The 23,712-nt window shown below is 39.5% G+C and overlaps 1 protein-coding gene across 16 annotated transcripts in view; it reads left to right on the plus strand.

Annotated features, from left to right (window-relative positions):
* The window catches only part of Bru3 (CUGBP Elav-like family member bruno 3), a 781,126-nt gene that overhangs the window by 706,735 nt on the left and 50,679 nt on the right, over positions 1 to 23,712 (plus strand). For all 16 annotated transcript variants that reach the window (XM_076794653.1, XM_076794647.1, XM_076794651.1 and 13 more), the window contains one exon: positions 14,855 to 14,934. In XM_076794653.1, coding sequence (XP_076650768.1) covers positions 14,855 to 14,934 — 80 coding nt within the window. The remainder of the gene's footprint in view (positions 1 to 14,854; positions 14,935 to 23,712) is intronic.

Consider the following 23,712-nt stretch of genomic DNA (forward strand, 5'->3'; position numbering starts at 1 on the left):
TATTTAAGTTGTATTCAGGCTGACCACCCTGTACGTTACTTATAGTTTAAGAGCTCGGTACATTTCGAAATGGTTCCGCAGGAATTCGAGGGGAATGCAATTTTTAATTGGCTTTCATAGAGAGTCTTAACCTTTTCTTAGCCACAAAGCCGCGAAGTTTCGCGGACAGTGATTTCAAAGTTCTCACACTATCGAAAGTCGAGCTTCTTCTTTTTAACTTACGGCGTTCTCGGCTACGATCTCGTCCCGTTCAGATTAAGAAACTCCATCGAAGACGTGATTAAAGATTAGGTTCCCCCTCCACCATCAGCGCGAGCCACGGTTTTTACCTCGATCGATTAAAACTTGAAGTTTATTAGAACCTTATTAAACTGCCAACTCACTTATCTTTGAATAAAATGTTTCTTTGCTTCGTCCACGATTATTTTAACCAGAATCGGCATTTTAATCGTACTTCGCATTTCCAAGTTTAGCTGCAGCATTTTCTTTGCGGAGCGGAAATATCGTCTTCGAAGCTGACAACTAAACTGCGGATCTTTGATTGAGAATGAGTGGCGCAAAAATATGAAACAGTAAAGTATCCTCAACCTATCGATCTTATTAAGGGGGCCGGCATGGTTTGAAATCCATATACGTATGCAAGGGTCAAAACCTTTTCAAACTACCGCTTCAATATTGCAATGAGCAGTTTAGAAGTGGTCAATTGTGTTTCCTAAAAGTCCAATCTACGTCTGTATAGAGTCCAAATTGCGAATTTCTACCTCATCGTGGAGTAATTTGTAATATTCGGCAGAAAATTCGAATTCTGAAGCAAGTATGACGTCACAAGATGGATGCCGCTGAGAGATTCTCTTAATTTCGAGAAATTTAGTGTTCGTATCGAAAAAAGGCTCTATACAAACCGTACAAACACGGTGGTATGCATTTTTAATTGATTACAAATTGATTAAAAAAGGCACAGCGTTACATAGCGTGACAGTCAAGGCCAAATGCCTGCCGGCCCCCTTAAGAGAAGAAATTAACTACTACATCTGTTTGCAAAATAAAGAATTTGAAATCCGCCATTTTGATGGGTTCGGCAGTGCTGGTGTTAAAAAGTCAATAATCCTCGATACCTTGTTCCACGTATGATGCGCTAGGTCTGGCGACTATGTAGTGTAAACGTTGGGGTATTAACAAAGCAATCGGAGAAGATTTATGCAAAAGTCCCGCATATTATCAATAAATTATATTCTCCGAGAATCTTCCCACCGAAGAACTCTCTCAATTCCAGCTGGAGTAAAAGAGCTTTTGTGGTGCGTACTGGCAATGAACGAGAGCCCATCGTCCTTCCTGACCATTCAGCACTATAAAGGGAGCTCAAATATTGATTCGGTTGGCAATTATGAGTGGTTTTTCACCGAGTCTCCACAGGCATACCCTTCGGTCCTGTTCTCGGCGTCTGCTTAATTACGGGATGTTTGCGTTTCTCAAAATTAAACTCCTGTTGGCCAGGATAGCGCATCGTGGTAGCCCTCGGGCTACTCTAAACAAATTTACATGAAACCGGGGAATGTGCCACAATAGTCGATCATAATCCATGGACGGATTTCACTTCCAGTTTTCACCGAATGTATGGCGTTCTGTCGCTCTCAGCATGCCGCCGGATTTTTGCATTCGGAGATATTCAAACGTTCCAACGCTTTCGAGAAATTCGCCAGATTTGAAATATTATCTTCATTCATATTCAACACTTTAATGAATTTAACGGACGGCCCGAAAATGAAAAAAAAGCTTTAAATACAGAAGAATTCGTCACTTTATTATTTTCGAAAATCAATCGTGAATTGGACCCGAATAAATTTCTTTCTGAATTAAAAAATATATATATATGAATATTGTGATCTTGAATTTTGAATATTGGAAAACCGTGATTCTCCGAGACATTTAGACTTTTGCGTATGATTTCATAAAAAATTTCACTATGATAATATGTAATACATGATATTTAATATTCTGCTTCATAATTGTAGTAAAATCAATCGTGATACAGAATGAGCAAGAAGAGCAGTTTCTTTCGAATGTTTACTTAGACCACTTTCATGGTCACCGGTACAAAAATTTAGTGTAAAAATTGTTACATCACACGGACACGTCTGTTATAAAAATTTGTCGGTACCTGCATTAATGGGACGAATCGAGGAGCGAGATAGAAGAATTGACTTAACACCAGCCGCGCGATAAGAAGCAGATTGGAATACAAAAGAACGGGAGCGAATTTCCCCAAAGATCCTCGCGGTTTATTTTCGTGGCAGTAAATTAAGGGTTCGCGGCGAGACTTCTCCCTGAACCCCTTCATAATGTCTCGTCCAGTTACAGCCCCTGCTGTTCTTCCAGTAAAATTAGTGGAAGAAGAAGGAGAGCGGCAGTTCCCGGTCGAAAGAGTAGCAGATCGCCAGGGCTGAAACTTTCTTTTTTCCTCTTTATGTTTTAATTTTCGTCGTTAATTATCACGAAGGGAGTTAACCACTCGATAGTATTTGTTCGTTCTTGCATACTGCCGGGGCCTTCATCCCCATGAATTTTTATAGCTAACAAGGCATCAGGGAAACTTTCTTGATTATGTATTAAGTTTCACCCTTGTACATTAAATTTTCATGTATTGAAATTTTTTATGATATTATTGTTTCTAAACTGGCGAAAGCAAATTACGCGTCGTCTCATCCATGTACATTCGATGAAGCCGTTAACGTTCTTTTGGGACAAAGTTAATTGAAAATTAGATATTAATACAAATATGCGTAAACATGGGAGTGTACAGTGGATCCGTTTCGTTAAAAAAAATTGTACAACCATGAGCCTGGACTTACAGTGACTCCCATTAATATTCGAACGCTTTTAAAAATCGTATCACTTTGTTAACATTGAACCATACGACTTGGATTTTCTTAAGAAGTTAGCACAATTGCTTTGCTACATAAAGAGAAAAAAATTTTTACAAAAATTGCAATTGGTCGAAATTACAGAGAAAATACTAAAAGTTGTATTTTGCAACTTTTTTATGTGGAGTTAGATTGAAAATTTAGAAAGTACGATTTGTAGATCTGTATAAATTATACATTTTCTGAGAATTTGATCAAAATCGGTCAACATTGCAATGAGCTACAGATGTTTCAAAATGATCACATGAGGGCGAAATTCCCTGACAAGGCCAAAATTCTACGACTTTCACCCTTAACACGTTGAATGCCACGTCACCCATATGTGGGTGACGGAATTATTTGTGCAGGTTTTACAATGAATTTTTACGTTGATATATTCATTGTACTAAACTTGATTAGGATCTGCAACATGCAAGAAAGTTGGAGGATTCCTCAGTATCATATATTTAATTTTTTTCAATTTTTAAATAACTTACTTTGATTTTATGGAATTTTTGGAGTTTCTAGTTTGGCGATCAAAGTGTTAAGCTTTCATCGTTAAACGTTTGTAGCTCAGTACAACGTTGACTGATTGAGATGAAATATTCAGAATATGTATAATTGATATAGATGTACAAAACACACTTTTTACATTTTCAATATAAGCCCGCATAAAAAAGTTGCAAAATACAACTGTTAGTACTTTCTCTGCAATTTCGACCAATTGTAATTATAATCAAACATTTTTTTCACGTTATGTAGCGAACCAATTGTTCTAATCCTTTGCACTCAAACCCTTTGCACTTTGCACTTTGAAGCCATTTTAGCTCTAAAACGAAACATTTCTTCCGACCTAGAATATTTCCCTTCTATATATATTTTTTCATACTATACATACGAAAATGGTGCAATTTCCTCGTAGAGTTCGGAAATCTTTAGAAATTTATTAAATACAAACAAATTTAATAATGTAAAAAATATTTTGAATAATGATACAGCAATTTTTAGTGGCGCCTTACAGTCGCCATTCGAGTGCTAAGGGATAACTTCTCAAAGAAATTCAAGTAACATACTCCAATATTGACTAAGTTATGCGATTTTTAAGAGCGTCCGAATATTAGTTGGAGTCACTGTATGTTTATTTTCCGCCAAGATATTTTTCCATGTTGTAGCAGCTGGGAAACTGAAGTCCCGTTTCGTCAGGTTCTGCTGTATTTTGACCAAAACATTCGTCATTTTTCTATCCGAAAACGAACGACTATTGTTTACCAAAAAAAAAAAAAAAGAAAAAAAAATCGGCAGAAACTTATTAAGATAGCTGGGTAATATATGCCGAGCAGCGGAGCCTGTGTTTCAACAATTATGCCGCGGCTCACGCCGACATCACGTTCCGCGAATCGTTCGCGACCGAAAGAACAAAAATAAGAAACGACGCGGGGGGACACGAAGAAAATGGAAGGTGACGAGCTACGTGCTTTGGTATCAAGCAGCCGCGAGCTACTTCCGCGAAGTTTAATTAAATAACGAGGTGACGTCGTGGACGGCGAGGGTGCACTCACGCCACCGGGAGCGACAAAGAGAACGAAAGGGGTGCCGAGGACGGGGAGAGAAAGACAGGCAGAAGTGCAGAAGCCAACGGTAAGAAAGATCGTGGACTTGGAAAAGGGGTTGGACTCAGTTGAGGTGCCAAGTTGCTAGGTGACTTTGCTAGTTATTTAATTAGTCCAGAGACTTTCCTTTGCTCCACTGCATCCCACGCCTTCGCTACCTCCCCCTCCCCCACCCCCGCCCTTCCTCGCCCCTTTTCTCTCCATCCCCCATGCCCGCCCCTCCCCTCTCTTTCCTTTGACTCTTTTTACTCCTCGAAACGCCACTTCCTTCGGCCGCTTCTTCCCCCGCGATGTCTCAGGACTGTCGGTGTCTTTACCGCGACTTCCTTTATGACCTCCAAAGCACAATACTTCGTTTTATCTCTTTCCGGTACCGACTTATTGTTCCGTTTGGTCATTTCTACGCGGATCCCCTTTTGCCCGTGCATATCCTTACTTCCGAAGCGGGGGAGAATGAACGTGATCGTGTAACGGCGACGAGAAATTTTCGCTTTGAACTTCATTTCAATTAGAATCGCCCATTTGAACGCGAAGGCAAAGCCTGGTTGGCGTAAGAACGGTTCAATACGGTGCTGCGCTACTGGTAATTAATTTTCGATTGTACTGTACAGATATTTGCAGGAAAGTTAGACTAGTTTGTACCCTCTAATTCACAAACAAAAGGCCCTATAGGAAAAATGTTACTCTTTCTACTTTCATTTACAAAATATAGAAATAAAGGTTGTTTACACATGCAAAAGTGATTTATAAAATATATGTAGTATTAAATAGGTTTAATAACGCATTCGCTACCACTGTCACAGATAAGTGACGCCCAAACCCCCCCCCCCCCAAGTTTACATAAATCTTTGTTTCGCACACAAATCCGCAGACTAAGAATAAGAAATAAAATTCCATTTTGCTGTTCAACAATTTCGCCCTGGGTTTCTTTTCGTTATCATTCTGTAACACTGTTGCGCGAGAATATGTCGACGAAACGCAGCCACGGAAATTGAAATAAGAATTTTTACCGTGCTTAATCTCGATCTGCGATCACCGAACTTTCTCCAAGGCGATGCAGCATGCTGCCTCACCATCGAATCAGAAAATCGGGAACCGCTGTGATTCCAGAGTCGCGTTTACCGTGAATTTTCTCGAGGTTTTTTGTCGCATCTGCTCGACCTCCTCCTCCTCCTCCTCCCCCTCTCTATTCTAGATGCACCAGATGTTCCCGGAATTTCTTAAGAGCGTGTAAAGGGAATACGAATAAACGTGCGTGCACAACGAAGTATTTTCAAGTATTTCTCTTAAGGATTTCCCCGCACGTACGACGATTTTGCGTTACCGGTGCATCGCCCGTGAAAGCAAACCTAAGAATCTATAGTATCTCCGCGGCTTTTATAGAAAACACACAAATTTAATCGTGCGGAGCATGATACCGGCCCTTAACCACAACAGACTTGTTAAATGTCTGAAACTTTTCCAGCATGTTTCCACAATTTTTTTCCAATTTTATATGAACATCAATCATTAAGTTCAACACGTTGGCTGTTAGAATGAATTTGCAAACTTTGAGAAACCTAATTGGGGTGTACAATTATATTCTTTGCAGCGTATTTATTCATTATATTGTATACGAAATGTTTGTTTATATTGTGACGAGAAGATATTTCAGCGACTAGTTTCAAATGGACCATCCAGTATAAGCTCGATAAAATTTCTATTCGGTATTTCTGCGGGATATAGTAGTTATTCCGTCGAACTCCCAGTTACAGGGTTAACGTTCGATTATCGTGATATTACAGGTTCATTATGGCATATGGCGCAATTCGCGTTCAAGTAATTCCGGTAATGCCGGCAATCGCCTTGTCTCCACGCTAAGCTCCCGTAAGCTTTTGTTGCTTTCCCGCTGGTGGTTTGGATCGAAGGCGATTCTTAGCGGAACGTCAGAAATGGTTGCCCGTTTCCCATGGGGAATCTGTTCGTTTTCCTTGTCCGAGGACACGGCGAACGCAGCATCGTCCCTTTTTCCTTGCGCGACTTCTTTCGGTTTCTTGCTCGCGTCTTTGCTACCGAAAAGGGTTCGGAGGACCTTGCTGACACCTCGTTACCACAAACGAATCGAAACGTCGTTATCACAATTCACTGGTGAACCGTCATTTTGTAGCCAGTGTCGCAAACTCGCTCGCAAATACTTGCGACAAAGAAAATCATTGGGTACTACTTTCCTATCACAAAATCACAGGAAAAAGACAATAATTCAGTGAAACCTGATGTATATCTAATACGGCGGTTCTTAACCCTTAGCACTCGAATGGCGACTATAAGGCGCCACTAAAAATTGCTGTATCATTATCCAAATTATTTTTAACACTATTAAATTTGTTTGTATGTAATAAATGACTAAACACGTGTCAGTATTGTACGAGTAAAATGCACCATTTCCATATGTATAACACAACAAAAAATATATAGAAGGGAAATATTCTAAGTCAGAAGAAATGTTTCGTTTTGGAGTTAAAATACCTTCGAGTGCAAAGGGTTAACAGTGGGGGTGCGAGAGAAGTTTCAAATTTTCGGTGGAAAATTTATTTTTGAATGAATCGTGCAATAGATGTAATGTTCTAAATAAAGAAATAGAAACGCATCTTTCAAGGGGGTGCTACTTGTCAACAAGAGCGTATAGAAACCTTTAAAGACAAATGAAATGTGGGTACCCAAGTATTGACCTAAGGGTTGAAACTGCACCGATAATATTTCCGCGGCGTTGTTGGCGCAATAGTCGAAAACGTTGCATAAATAAAACATGCAGGCTGGACGCGATCAGTATTGAATGTAATGAAAGTAAGCCGGTAAAACGCCAAACGACGCTCGACCCTCGCCGACGCGCGCGACCGTCTGTGTAATTTAATGCCGGGTAAATACGCCAAGCGGAGAGTAGTTTTGCACTGTAATCTAGATGAATCTGCTGGAAGAGCCACTCCCAACGGGCATAGGCTCCCGTCAATTACAAAACGACCGTAAAGGGATGCCCAGCCATACTTTCACGCTACCTTCTTATCTGTCTCTTCGATGGAGCACTATACAGATATTTAATAAATGTGTACGTTCCAAACAGTTCTTTGACCCGGACAACCCTTCACTACACTAGAATTCTGTGAAATTGTCGCTATAAATGTAACTAAACATTTCTGGTATTTTACAACCATTGAAAATACCTTCTCGTCATTTCAAATCGAACAGTTATAATTCTTCATTTTACGACGCGGATAAATGTCAGGAATGGTGCTTCTTAAAATTTTTACTAGTACATATCTATAAAAGTATACCACTTGCAGCTACGTGCATATAAGCAACGATACCCTTAAGTTCGTATCTCACGTTACGTCCGGATATGACATAAAAAATTATAGTTGTAAATAATAATTCAATCCTGCGAGGGTCTGGCATTTATTTTGCGGTTTTACAACGCGAGAGGGAGTTCGAGCGGTTTCATAAGTAGAATGCGGCTAAGCCTAGGTCCCAACTGAAAATAAGAGACGTCGCGATATTTTTCGAATGTGGGGAGACGTTCCGGTTGGAAATTTATCTTCTCGTAATAGCAACGTGGCAATGCCGTTTTCCGGGTGTTGTCACGTCCCGTTCGTACCCGTACGTGTATGCCTCTTTGTCTTCTTCCTTCTTTTTTCCCAGCCGTACCCCTACATCCCTCTGGGATTCGGCCGTGTCCGCGCTATAATGGCATTTCGTGTCTCCGCATTACACTTGCCGCCTCGCCTCGTACTACACGTCCCCCTGCGTTTTACACCGCCGTCTTATTTGTTTCCTCCTCAAAATATATCACAAATTTTCTTTGTCCGTCTGGCATCGAGGGCCATGCCTGACGAAACAACCGCGGATGATCGGTCCAGCGAATGAACAACGCTTTAACCAAAAAAAGATATTCCCGTGGTTCGACAACGTCTGTATCGTTGCAGAAAAATAACGCATCTCCAACGATTTACTTTGACTTTTGGTTTGGATAAGTACCGATCTATAGATATTCGAAAACGCAAGAATAGCCGTTTACGACGAAACAGTGATTTTCAAGGAAGAAAGTTCTATTGCGAGGTCGTCTTTAAAAGACTCATTATCCATGAAAATGTTACGCTTCGCGAAACCTAAGCTACAAAGAAGATTTTATTTCCACGAAAAAAAAATTGGAGAGGCGACTCCTCGAGCCTCGTCCATCTTCGTCCACTTTACGAAGCTGTAGAGGCTGCGATTTTTCTTATTTCACATTGAAATTACGATTCTTAATTTTTCTCTTTTCCTCTTTCGTGTTCCTTCTGTCGACTGTCCAGTAAATTTCTTATACCGAATTTTTAATTAGCCATTGCGTATTCCTGCTCATCCTTCCTTTCTCCCTTTTTCTGGACGTGTGCGTTTGAATTAGTGACGTCAGAAACCAGACGAATCAATTGTTCTTTTATTCAAACTGAAAAAATGCAACTAAGCACGGATACATTCGTGCGCAGATATCTTTCTATAATTTATACGATACTGGACGTAAGATAATTCAGAATTGTTGATTTTAAACGCAGAATCCTCTTGTTTATATTCGTGAACAATTATTCAGAATTAATGCAAGTTCTGATTCATTTTTTGTCAGCTTTCGTCTTACAAATATGAGAAAGGGCATAAGTGGTTAGCAACTTTGTCATCGTTTTTAATCCCGGCCCTTATCCCGTATCGGCTTTCGTTTATCTCGCGAGCACCTTTTATTTCTCGATTTTTCTCGTACGTTGAATAAACGCGCGGACGTATTCTTGCTTGTGCTCTTTTTCGTTCCTTTTCCGACTTGGGCGCGCAGCCATGCCCTATGTACTTTGTAGACCCAGCCGTTGCGCCAATTACGCGTGCTCGCATTCCACTCGCTCGGATTCAGTAGCTTCATCAATGAAATTGATTCGTTTGGTCCGCTTCCAGCACAAGTACACGCGCCGCGTGTCATAGCGGTAACTCCGACAGAAGTTATCGAGCATATGTTCAAACGATTTACGTGCAATTCGATTCTGCTGTTTTCTATTCCGAGTATTAAAACCCCGCCATCCTTTATGCCCTGTGTGTCTTGGAAGCGTGTACAAACCAGAGATCGAAGCGATCTTTTGTTTCCAAAAAGATCCTGTACCAACTTTATTCCTTAACAAGTATCTTCGTGAAATCGACATGTTACAATCGGATAATAAAGGTTCTATGAAAACAATTTATTTAGAACGTGGAATCGTTTTAATTTCTTATTACGCAATTTGCAATATTTCATAGTAGTGCTTTAATTAACAATATGCCGCGTGGTTTCACTCGTCGTTCTATCGAGGTTGAGTTATCGTCACGAAATCTGGTGTCATCGACTCCACGGAAATTATCTAAGCAATAAATAAAACTTGCCGAAGGGTGATATAAACTACAACTTCCTGCCGCGGGAACGGTTGATAACAAATTTTATGTGCTCGCGCCTGGTCACGCGATTCCCACGATTGTTAGGGAATTTTTTGTTCATCTGGCCACTGACCCGAATCCATTAACGAAATAATAAAAACCCCACCCATTGTCACAGGAACGTTACGAAAACGTCCGGACGCGTGTCAACAACCCCTATCCGAACGTGTTCATAGGTGCGTGCAAACACACGTATCGAAACAGCATGATGTCTTCTTTAAGGGATATTTATTGCCTGTCCAATCCCACGTTCTATACTTTATTACGATTTTAGTTACCTAATTAAGCTGTAAGCGAACGAAACTTTGTTTCCCGATATTAACGAACGAGCTTTTATCTCGAAGTTGCTAGACTGTGGATCTTTACAAAAAATAAAATTTATCTGCATCAATTGCAAGAGATGGAAGCCAGATACAGATTTACTTCTCTCTTGAATAATTTTAACACGTTGAAATATTCTTTAATTATCTTAGTTTTTCTCCTGTTTTAACATGAAATAAAAATTGAAAAAAATTAAATGCGTGACAGTGAGTATTCCTCCAACTTTCTTGCATTTTACAGATCCTAATCAAATTTGTTACAATGAATATACTAACGTAAAAATTCATTTTAAAACCTGAACAAATGGGTATACAAGGTAATGAAAATGCTGATAGAGCAGCCAAATTAGCAGCCTGCAACACAAAAATGAAACAAATCACCCATTATACCAGACTAAACGATCTTAAAAACCACCTAAATGAAATTTTTAGGAAACAGGTATTTGACAAAATTAAAAGGGATTATATACAAAAATATCATAATGAAGGAGCGGATTTTGAGTGGCACAAATTTCCAAGTCCAGTAGATCGTCAAATTCAAACTTCAAGTTCTAGAATCAGAATTGGGCACTCAGAAATAACCCATTCATTTTTGTTAAATAAGAAAGAAAATACGATCTGCGATATATGTAAAGTACCAATTAACGTAAACCACCTAATAATAGAATGCAAAAAATATGAGAATGAAAGGAAAAATGCTAAGTTGCCTAGATCCTTACCCATTCTGTTAAGTTCTAAGGAGTATATCGCCGGTCTTGCCAAGTATATCAAGGATACAAATATGTATAATATATTGTAAGAAAATGTACCGTGTTGCTAACGACCTTTGATGTTGAAGCAACATTAAACAATTAAATTATATATATAAATAATTCCGTCACCCACAAACGGGTGACACGGCAGTCAACATTTTTATTATAAATGTAAAAAGTTCTGTATTCCTGAAATGGAAATAATTTCCAACACTTCTATGGCAAACCATCTGCATTTCAATACTACGTGTGATAAAATCCTTTATAAAAACGACAAAAATTCAGTGTAGCTACACATTGATATAAAAATTGTTTTTGATGTAACCCCAGCAATGTACCTATACGAGTGTCTCCAACAATTTGATCAGCCACAGTACATTATAAACATTTAAGCGGCAACGTCACAACAAACAAACACGCTGGTCATACGATAGGTCCCTTTGCAAGTCGCAACGACTATAAAGCCGATAGACAACAAACGTCCTCCTATTTGTCGGCCTGGCTCCGAGGGGGTTGGACCCATTAAAAACCGTAGGGCTACATTGTCGTCTGCAATACGATCGAATAAGCATTTCGCCGGATGATCGAAAGAACACGGTTTGCGTCGTGGTTGGAGGGTTTCCAGCGTATTGGAAAGCCTAGCTATTCGCTTCTATGCCGGCGCGTTAACGCTTCGTGGGCGGTGGTAAGGGGGTGGCGAGGGGGCCACAAAATAAACTTAGGCATGTTTGCCGAGCAATCAAATATATGAGTGGAAAGTCTCGCAGGCGTTATCGATTGGATCGAACCGGCTAGGCTGTGGCAGAGCGCGGGGGCGAGGAGAGGAAAGAGAGAACACTGAAACGGGGGTAACAGGGGGTGGCAAAGAGAGAGAGAGAGAGGGTGAGAAGGGGTCGTCGGAGGGTTCGAGACGAAATAGGAACGGGGAAGATCCACGGGACTATATAGTCGACATCGTCGGTAGCGGAGGGCCGGAGCGGTTTGTCCAGTGTTTGTTGTTCGCCGTTGTTCAAGGGGCCAAACATAGATTTCGAGCCGGCGAGAAGGACAGACGCAGAGACACAGCACAGACAAACAATATGTACATACGTACCCGCCGGTGTACGTATACTTCATATACCGATGGTGGTTATGCGCATGTGTATGTACACCGATCCGTACATATGTACGCCGCGGAGACACGTGCGCGTATGTATGCACGCACTCGGGATGGGGGCTCGCACACACGTGTTCACGCGCGCGCGCACATACATACATACATACATACATACATACATACATACATACACACATGCACACGTACATGGATATAAGCACGCGAACTTTGGAGAAATTCGAGTCTTTTATTTCCGTGCGACCTTACTCCCGTCTGCTTCGAAGCGGCGGAGAAAAATCTCAGGAGCGCATCGTCTTCGAGAGATTTCGCTTGCACAAGAAAGAACAGCGGGGTGAGCCAGAACGCTTTGGAAGCTCGGACAAATTCTTACGATGTCGGTGAGCGACAGGGGTTGAATCGCAAGAAAACCTTGTCCACGGACCTACGCTGCCCTGCTCTCTCCTCTCTCCTCTCTTCTCTCTCTCTCTCCTCTCTCTCTCCCTCTCTTTCTCTCGCTTTACCGACAAGTTTCGACGTTCTTTGCTATTCTTCTCGCAAATTCCTCAATAGAATACGCCCCGATTCTACCCGGACACTTAAAATAGTTTTTACCCCGAGGGAAACTGAAATTTATTGTGTCGCGGAAATGATAACACTCGAGAACGATTTTAGCCGTGTCCGTTGAACGGCCAAGTTTATTTAGCGAATTCAGGCTACACCACATGATTAACCACCCTCGACTTGCAATTGGATTGCGGATTTTATGCATTCATCAGAATTAGAGAATAGCAGAAAAGATCGTAGAACAACTCCATTGTTTCATACATCAACATGCACAAAATATTTAAAGCTGATCGCAGAAGAAATTATCGAGATAGTTACATTTTTAATACTGAATCCTCATCGGTTATTTGCGTACATCGAATGAGTCGTTTAAATAAAAATACTGCTACATTGTTTCGAGCTCTATAAAATTATTAAGAAGTGAAATAAATGTAGCTCGTCTATCTTGGATTGAATACAGGAAATTTTTATTTTACATGAAAATCCGCAGTCTGCTAACAACAGTGAGTTAAACTGGTGATGAAGGTTCAAACAGAATCTAGTAGATATGTGGTTATTAACATAAAAACACAAATGGTTAAAATGACCGTCATGACGTCAGACAACAAAAAACGATAACAGCAAATTAACCTGATCTTCCTTTTGGAAATGCTAAAACAAAATAAATAAGTTTATGCATGCGATAAAGCTTCGAAAATAAAAATAACGGTTAGTTTAAAGTGGCCTTTCTCGCTGGTCAGTGGCATTTAAATACCGATCGCAAGTTGAAGAGTAGGATATCGAAGACTAGAAGAATTGCGAGGAGATTTCAAAAAGTTCACCGGCTCCTGAAACAGAGATAGGCGGGACTTTATCATGTCATATACCAGCAGGTACGAGGGTAAGTGCCCTCTTTTCGCTCCAATTCCCTTCAATCCTGCTCCAGCCTATCTCAGCTAGGGCATGGTTATCGAAACTCATTTATATTTCTGAACCCGTTCACCCATTCAAATTCGAGAACTCAACAATTACCCCGATAATTCCGATAAATGTAAAGCTATACCTTCCGGGGTAATTAATATTCTTCTCGTCTTGCGATAAAAGCATTAAATTCACCATTATCGTATTTCGTTGCATTTTAATGCCGTGTTCTACGTAATCTCGCGCACAACCATATTTATAAGTGGACCGTGGACCTTTATGCAAAATAAAAATTGTTCCTATCAATCGCAAGCTGCAGGAGCTACATAGACATTTCATTTCTTTCCGAAAACAGAATTGAAACTGAATTGAATTTGAAAACGGAACTGGGATAAGGGATTTTTTCTAAATGGAATTTTAAAAATATTACAGAAAGAACGGTTCCTGTGTCTTACGATTGAAGCTGACAATTTTTATTTTGCATGAAGATCGGCAGTCTACTCGTTAGAGTCGATACGATGCAAGGACATCGTCTCTGAAAAGTTCAATTATGTTTAGTACTTTATGCCACCGAAAAATTATTTGCAGAAGCAGAACGACAGGACTAATACTCGCGAATATTCACGAATATTGTCTGACGAATGGCTGCAAATAGAAGTAATTTTTCAAGATCGTTTCCTCGGCGTGGTACGCGCCATCGTGGCTCTAAACGAGGAATGGTGCGCCGGATTACCGAGCGTTTCTCTGTTCGTGGTAAACATCTTTTATTAAGTGCATTTTGCGCTCCAGCGGTGCGTCAATTTTTCAAAGCACCCTCAAGTTCTTTGTCTTCGTGTCTCCATCTAACTATATAACGATAAGCGCACGTGGTGGAGAGTAGAGGCGATTAATCGTTCCGTCATCGCCGGGGATAATCTGAACTGCGTGACAATGGCGGTAACGGAACTACTTTCATTCTTTTTCCGCGATTCCACCTCGGAATTAAAATGGTTCTCACTTCTTCCGAGTGTGTGTCTGTGTGCGCGTGTGCGCGTGGGTATGCAGGCGCGCGCGTAGTATCCCGTGAACTTCCAATCGTAAAATGAGACCGAAGAAATGAGAAATGGAAGTTTTATGTGTCATCAGACTTACGACAACTACGTAGCGTACAAGGCGAAATGAAATTTATCAGACAACCGACTAATTCGTTTATTTGTTCACGATCCAGGGGATTACTCGAACGAGAATTAACCGGAGACATTTATTTCCGTTTCAGGCTGTGCATTCGTAAAACTTTCGTCACATCAGGAAGCGCTAGCAGCAATCAATTCCTTACACGGTAGCCAAACTATGCTGGTGAGTATCGATCATATTTTATTTCAATAAACACTTTGCTCGTGGTTGCAAAGTTTTTTCTTGTGAATATAGTTTCTTTATACGTAGCCTATGCGTAACTTGAACAGTGTCGATGATCGCAATATTAGTAATTTATGCCTTGCAGTGGATAAACGACTCTAGTTTCTTTAACACTTTGACTGCCAAACTGGAGACCTCAAAAATTCCATAAAATCAAAACAAGTTATTTAATCAAATAAAAATTGAAAAAATTAAATGTATGATATTGAGTAGTCCTCCAGCTTTCTTGCATTTTACAGATCCTAATTAAATTTGGTACAATGAACATATTGACTATGAATAGTCAACAATAGACAGTACAATAGTCAGTACTTAATGAATATATTAACGTAAAAATTCATTTTAAAACCAGGACAAATAATTCCGTCGCCCACATATGGGTGACATGGCAGTCAACGTGTTAAATCGAAATGAATTACGAAGAGCAGAATCATAATTTATTAGAAAATATAAGAAAGAAAAGAAAGATGAACAAATGCGAAATGTCAGGGGAATACTTATTAAGAAATAACATAAAAGACGAACTATCCCTTTCTTCCGGCCAGTGAGACTAGAAATTGAAAAAGGTTAGAGGGGGAAAGCTTCCAGAATTAGCATAGCAAATGGCGCTGAAAATAATACACACAATGAAATGCGCCGTGGATTCATGGACGGTCATTCTCCCGAGCAGTTAAAGCGTGGAGAATAGACAGCCGTAGTAATGGCTGTTGTGCTTGTAAATATCCCGTGCCTGCAATCTAATGACTGGCCAAACAGAAATCTGCATAACACTTGGAGAAGTGTGGGCCGCCTCCTTCTTCTTCGACGAATCCCTCTCCCTTCCCTTCTGTCAAACCACCAAACTTTCTCAGCTTAGGGTCGGACCACGAATTCCCAGTTGTAATTGAATTGTCAGTGAGTTCCGTCCAGGATTCCACCTGCTGATTGACGAAAGTTCGCAAAGCCGCTTCCCGAACTTGACCACACGACATTCCTCTACCACCCTCATCGTTGTTATCGCGCAGCAGTCACTCGCCGACTGCCGTTCACGTATCCAGCTTCGAAGCTTTCATTTATTAACAATACCGCGTCTTAACACTGCAATTCGTTCGAAATCGTGCCACCCGAAATGCGTACAAACGGACAAATAATATAAACTATAGAATGAAATTTAACATAGAGAGCACGAAACATGTATTATCAATATAACATAAATATAATCAACATAATACGTATAATAAAATTTATTTGAGATTTAAAAATCACTAAAATTATCGTGTTACGAATACAATCACTTTTCAATTATTCTCCTACCAATTTGAAAGTTTGTAGTTTCTAAAATTGAGCCCCGCCAGAAGCCAAAGAACATTCGAGTTCACAGGATTGCGCAACTAGATTGCTTATAATACTAACTCGAAGAAGCCTACAAGCATCGATGATTAACTGCGCCAACCAGAAACCTCACTAATTTCGGCGCCGGAATTAATTATTGGTTAACATCACATGATTCGAAGTTGCGGAAGCTCTACGCGAATGTTTGTTTTATTTCTCGAGTTTGCAGAATGAAACTTCTAATACAGGGTTTATTCGAAGCTAATATGATTTCTAAAGTTATCAGTACGGTCGAGTTTTCCTTGCTTTTTTTTGTAAACGAAATGCATTGACGATTGCAAAATGAAAAGCCTTCAATCACAAATAGTGAACGACCATGACAGTGTCGTAAATTTGATCCGCTGGGCTTCAACGCGTAATGGGTCGGGTCGACGATTAACGTCGGACCGTCGTTTTATTAGCTATCAGTGATCGATTGAACGCGCGATGACAGAATGACAATTAGAGAGTATGTCCGTTGAGAATGGAATGTACGGCAGAGCCTCCCGTATCCGAACTAATGGGAAGATATATGCATTCCGATAAAGGAATGTTCGCATCGTGGAAAAAGCACGTTCGAGACATATATTTTTCATATAAATTACTGTATTTAATAGGAGAATATTCGAATGTTGGAATATTCAGATAATTGTTTTGTACATAACTGATTAATATATTTCAACCTATGTTCATTCGTGAGAATAGTTGCTCATATTTTAAAAATTCCACTCCTTGTATGTAAAATAAAAATTAAAATATGTAATTTCAAACACAAATTATATATATATATATATATATATTATTAACTAAAATCGGTGATTTTGTTTAGAAGGATCTAATTTACAACAGTGTTCTAATATTACAATACAATTAAAATGCGCAACTTTGAACAGTATACCAATAAATGTCCATTTATTACACACCAAGGTTGTATAAACCTTGTCAGCAAATCGAGCTGTAAAATATTGTTACTACAGTAAACTCCCCCTTACCCAGTACCGATGTAACCGGCTTCCGTTTCAACGGACCATATTTTCGTCGAGATTTTCTTCCGCCAATCGGATTTCCGGTGTCCATATTGGGAACGAATACAGTATACTGTAACGATCCTATAACAGTTTTGACTTCACTGCACGTCAATTTTTTTTTCCATGTAGATATTCCATAAACTTTTGTATGGGACGTATATATTCCCTAATCCATTTCACAACTAACAAATAATCTTTGCACGCGGATTTTGTTTCATTCGGTAGAGAAATCTAACAATTTGTTGTAAAATAGGAGACGCTGACAGCAAACCATTTGAAAAGTGCACGATTCTCTTTCCGCTTTTCTGTAACGCGAGAAGAAAAGAGTTTTCTTCGCATTTTGCTGTTTCCTCGCCGTTAATTTACTCCGCTGCGTTTACAAAGAAATAAATATAGCCGAAACACGGAGAACATGGAAAATTCATGCACACTCGATACAGCTCGGTGTGTTCGACAATTGTTTCGATGTCCATCAGCGCGGGAGGAAAATAGAAAAAGACAATCGCGAATTTTCCAATATCAACGAGAGATTCCCCGTTCCGTGTCACGCGTCTGTCGCGTGTGCGAAATCACACATTGCGTCGACCTAAAAGGGTGAAGCGGAGCCAGACACGAGGCTGTTACGCGAATATTACTCGTTATAACGCTCTAATCCAATAACGGAATACAGGGAGAAATTGTGGGCACAGAAGAGGAACTTCAGGATCGTGCCAGGGACCATTTGCCCTTAAAAGAGAAGCTGACATGACGCGGAACGTAATATGCAGATCGCTTAATTATCACAACGAATTATGGAAATTTTGACACGAACGTTACGAGATTTCGTCGCGACGCATCGGCTGCTGCTCCGAGGGCGCAAAAACGGAGCACGGAAGCAAGTCACGCAGTTTGCCCATTCATTAGGACGACTCTAGATTTGTTAGCATCGAAGGAACATTAATAATTGACGAACCCGTTTTCGGCTGAATAACCCACGAAATTGCACTCGCCAGAAAATTCTTATGTCTCCTCGGTTGATGACTATTTGGACGATTTCCTAACAACCGCTGCTAAACGCATTCAAATCGTGTCTACAGTAATGCCTCGATTAAACAAGTAAATATCCTCGAAATTATATCATGTTTGGACTCATTTTAATCAGAGAAATGTCACGAATATGTTGGTGAAAGTTTCATTGAAAAATTGTCAAGAATGAAAATGTTTTGTCTGTGAAACATTCCCGCTAAAATATGATACGTTTATTGCTACTTGCCATTGAATTTAACTTACCCTCTTTTCTGAAATTGAAGAAGGAAATCCTTCGACAGAAGCATTTCTTATAACATCCCAGCAGACGATATCGCAACTCCCTAAGGGTAATTCGTTTTGGCTGCGTTCGCTCCAGTTTCCCCCCCCCCCCCCCCCGACATGTCACAATCTTCAATTTTCCCCTCGACTTTTTGTACCTTTCTCTTCTGATACGCATGTTTATTTCCACTTACGCGCTGACAGAAAAGCATGAAACCGCGTTATAAAGACAAGTGGCTAAAGAATGCGGGGAGGATTTCTTGTTTAAAATATTGTCATTGAAGATTGAAACATGAAAACACAGAAAAATGAATTTAAAAAACACGTTGATTCCGAGTCACCGTTGTGTTATCCGTTAACTTACATCTAGACTGTGGATTTTTATGAAAATTAAAAATTGCCTGCATCAATCGAGCAGTCATAGATTTTTCGATTATAAACAGTGAGAGAGACATACAGGGTACAGTTGAATAATCATTTAGCTTAAATCAATCTCGACGAGAGGCAATAGAACGTTGAGAGGCGATGAGTGAGGTATAATAAATTATAGGGACTCGCAAATTAAATTAAATAAGGCGTGAATGCGAGATATAATCTACTGTCACGAAGTTCTGCCGGTAATAGTATTTGACAAAGAGCAACTAATCACCTAGCGTGGACATGCAACGAATGGTCTGACCCACATGAGAACCAAGTTAACTACCTCTTCTATATCCCTCGTACAGTTTGCTGTTTCTTTCCTTGATGTTGCAGGGTAATCCATTACTGATTGTACGACTGAAAGATACTCGGTAGCCAAATACAAATGGAAAGGAAAGAATAGATTCTATATAATACTACGTAAACGATTTTTCAATGGATTCATTCTTTCGATTCGTTAAAACTGAAAAAGGTCTTTTATCCGGACACTAAACTTTCCATTTTCGAGAAACTGTGGACATTTAAACTGTTATAATTTAAAAATAAATCTGTATAATATAAATCAGTATACTAGAAAAATTCTCGATTATTATCAATATAATATAAATCTGTAAAAAGGATCGTACTACAATAAAATTGGATTTATTCTGAACGCTAAATTTACGTAAATATTTCAGAAAAGAAATTTCGTAGAAGTCTTTCCGGGTGATAAAGTAATAAACTGGTAAATTGAAGGCAGGATTGCGTGTGAACAAAGAATAATCACACAGATTGCCAAAAATCTCGCAATGCGTGACGATTCATGCTTTAACCTACCAAGCAGGAATGTTATGTTTTTCTTTCAAGGCGAATTCTATTCTTTTGTAACCAATATTTACGCATTAAACTAAACGTAGACATACGTAGGCATTTTCGAAAATCGGAAAGGTCGCGTTCAAATACTTCTTGCGGCCGGTGTATATTTTGTAAAATCCCATCTGTATTTCCACCTGTACGCGCGATACGGCGATGCTGAACCAACCAAATATTTTCCCTGTTCGGTATCTACGCGAAACGTTCACCGGAGAGTTGCTTGCATAAGGGGTGAGCGATTAAGTGGCGCGACGGCACCATATATACCGGGGGATGCTCCAGGGTACACGGTAACCGGCCACAGGACGAAAACGCTCGGCTCGAGGCAGGTCCTTGTGATGATTAAGGCCTGTTAAATCGAGGGATGCGCGTATTGCGTTGGAACCTAGGAGATATGAGGGATCCGCCGGAGTATTCCAAGGACTCTCCACATTCAAGGAGAAGGAGCAAGGGAGGACAGAGAGAACGGGGGAGCGGAAAATCTCTAGTCGCGTTCTTGTCGAACCAGAACGTTCCGCCTATAGGTCAGATCTCCTTGTGCGCCGGCTAAAAATGCTTTCTTCGAAGCCTCGAGCCTCGAGCCTCCGTTCTCCACCCGAGGTAGTCATGATAACGAGAATGCCGAACAACTTATCGTATACACGCTCATCCTGCGCAAAAGAAAAGAATAGAGGACGCCAAGGATATTTTCTCCGTTCGAAAACGCTTCGAACTTACAGTGGACCCTGAAAGTAGTTGAACACTAAATTTCCCAATCTCGAGAAGAAACGTAGATTTTAATTTTCCACAACTTTCAATTTTCCAACTCGTCAAGAACAATATTGAAAAATTCCAATTTTTAGCGAACTCTTCCAAATACTTGCCATTTATCGAATATTTCTTTGATTAATTTAATTTCTGTGAGATTACGTTTAGTATTATACAACCGCCGAAACTAAAGTATCACTTTTCTGGAATATTAACAGTCCTAATTTTTTATGACGAACGTATATCGATTTTGACCTGAGTATTAAAAAAGGTACCAGAAAGTATCTCCGTAAATTTTTGTACATTAATTGAGGACATATTAAATTTCTCATTCGTGTCAAAGTTTTCCCATTAAAATTCTCTTTAGACTTCAGTTTTCAAATAATTGTAAGAGAAATTCATAAATGTAACAGTACCATCGCTGGAACCGGTAAATTATTTTTTCAAATTTTTACCTTCAAAAGGAGTTTGTATAGAATAAAATGTACCGTATCATTGTGCGACGCGAAACATTCAATTTTCGCGAGCAGCATATCGAGTCGATCTAAAAGATGAAGAAGATTCAATTGGCGAACACGAACGGGTTTGTACGCGATTGGTTAAGTGCGCTAAACTTTGCGGAGAGTTATGTTTTATTGTGTTTTAAATTGTGTTCCGGCGAGTTATTCGACTCGGTGTTCTCCGCGCGCATTCGAACGATCAGGCATGATTAAACGTATGAAAACATTTTATGATCGTTGATGTTGTACCACGGTACATATCTCGAACATCTCCGTGTACAGTTTTAGCTCTCCTTTATGCTCCGCTCAGAGTTTACTATCGTTATTACTACGGAATTGCTACTTTAATAGTACAAGTTGAAATTATAGTGGAACTTCCATCAACTAGGATGTTTGATATCCACGCCGCCGGTGAACCATCGACGAGAAACAGCACAGGTATCTCGATCGAAATCAAATTTTCAGATTTATGGAGTTTGGATCCATCGGTGAAATAAAGTTGATGTTGCTGTTGCGGCTCCTTTAAAATCTCCTTTTGAAATTTTATTTTCGTAGCATGTTCTTCGCCCGAACTTTCACGATGATCTTGCTTTGATTATTACACGATTGTAGGAGAAATTCCCCTATCGCTGGACAACATCTAATGTCGGACAGTAGCTATACCTTTAACATTTAAAACTGTACCGAGCTATTGTATCGTGAAATACGAAAGCACATTACCCCAGCAAGGAAAAAGGATAAAGGAAGGATTTTAGAACTAAACTTCGGTTAAATTTCACCTCAGGAAACCAGAAATTTTTAACTTTTTTTTTATATAATCCTGTTGATTTTGGCGAGAAAATTGCCGAAAATCCAAGTTTCAGTTCTAGGAGATCACCAGTTCAAAAGTTATGCTTATGTAAAGATGAGCGATTTTAAAAAACGAGCCCCCGAGGCTTGTAACTTGTCTGTCTTGTGTTTATCACTTCATTTTGATCACTGATATTGTTAATTTAGGAACAACGCAGAATAAAAGAGACAAAGTATATTTTTTCATTTATTTAGGAAAAACCTTAAGCGACCGACGCTAGAGATACGATTGTATAGAAAATGTCGTAATGTAATCATCCTCCGCGAAAGATGAATTTTTATGTTCAGATATCCTCGCAAAGCTGATACGGCAAAGGTCGTAAAGTTTGGTTTAGCGGATCGGCGGATAATAATTCTTCGCATCGGTACTTTCCCCGACTTTTGCGGTTAATATCTCCGCCTGTCAATACTGCAGTTTTTCTCCTCTGCGAAGGAACTGCTGCTTTATACGATTCAACTTCTGTATATATTTTACACTTGGATTCCATGAACTGTGTAATGTGATTTACGTCGGCCGAATGTGTGTGTACGTGTGTACACGGCAAGCATATTCGCGCTTTAACTGAGCCCGCAATATTTTCACAAGAACGCAATCCGATTTTTCTCCGGATTACAGTTGTAAGTTCTTGTCAACGGACGAGCAGGAAATATTGCTCCATTTATAAAGCACGGGCTAAAGTCATTTTCAATTATATCGTGCCTCACGATAAAGTTACAGTTCTCTGTACTAAGGATATCGTGATATTGTATTGCTCGAATTAAATACGTATTTTCACTTTGAACTTGCAATTGTTTTTTCGAGTATTTAAACATAACATTCGCGTATAATAACGATTATCTTTTAAGTTCGTGTTACACGAACCTACAATTTTTCCGACATATATTGAAACATTAAATTCATGTAGAATTACGATTCCTTTTTAATTTCCTGTTATTGAATGTATTACAAACGAACCTACACAATTTCTCCAACAAATATTGAAACATAGGATTCGTGTACAGTAATGATTATTTTTTCGATACACGTATTGTTCGAAATTATTCGTGTTCCTACTTTCTAGTAGAATACCCTGTCAATGGTCAGACATCTGTCGTAGATACATCAAATTTTTCACAGCTTTCCATCTCGCGTGATTTTCTATTCATTTATCAAATTCTTTAAAACGTCGAAACAAGGTAATTCACGTTCTCCACAAGTTTTAATAATTTTATAAGTTGAAAACCAACCGAGAGATCAATCATAAACAAATTACTATTATTAGAAAAATTGCAGAAAATATAGATAAATCCAACGAAGTTTGGTGTTAATTAATTGTAAGTCCAAGCAACCATTTTCTATTTTAGCTTCTGCAAAATTGTATATTTCTCTCGAAATAATAAATCTTATAACGAACACGGACGGAAACCACGAGAGGACACTTCGTGGACATATTTTTCAGGAGCATATGAAGGTTAAACGTTTAAAAAAACGGATCAATAAAATATTGAAATGTAACTCATATCATCAAGGCTCGAAAATTGCGCGTAAAAATACAAAAAAAAAATGATTGAAACATGCCTTCGAAATCAATGCCGGCCATATTTGCAAGCGGTGCATTTACATTTATATTGTAGGCGAATAATATTTCTCTGGAGGTTTCCATGTACGTACATATATTCGGGGCGCGGGATCAATTTTGGAATCA

Source organism: Halictus rubicundus, chromosome 10 (genome assembly GCF_050948215.1).
Source record: "Halictus rubicundus isolate RS-2024b chromosome 10, iyHalRubi1_principal, whole genome shotgun sequence".
NCBI classification, from domain to species: Eukaryota; Metazoa; Arthropoda; class Insecta; order Hymenoptera; family Halictidae; genus Halictus; species Halictus rubicundus.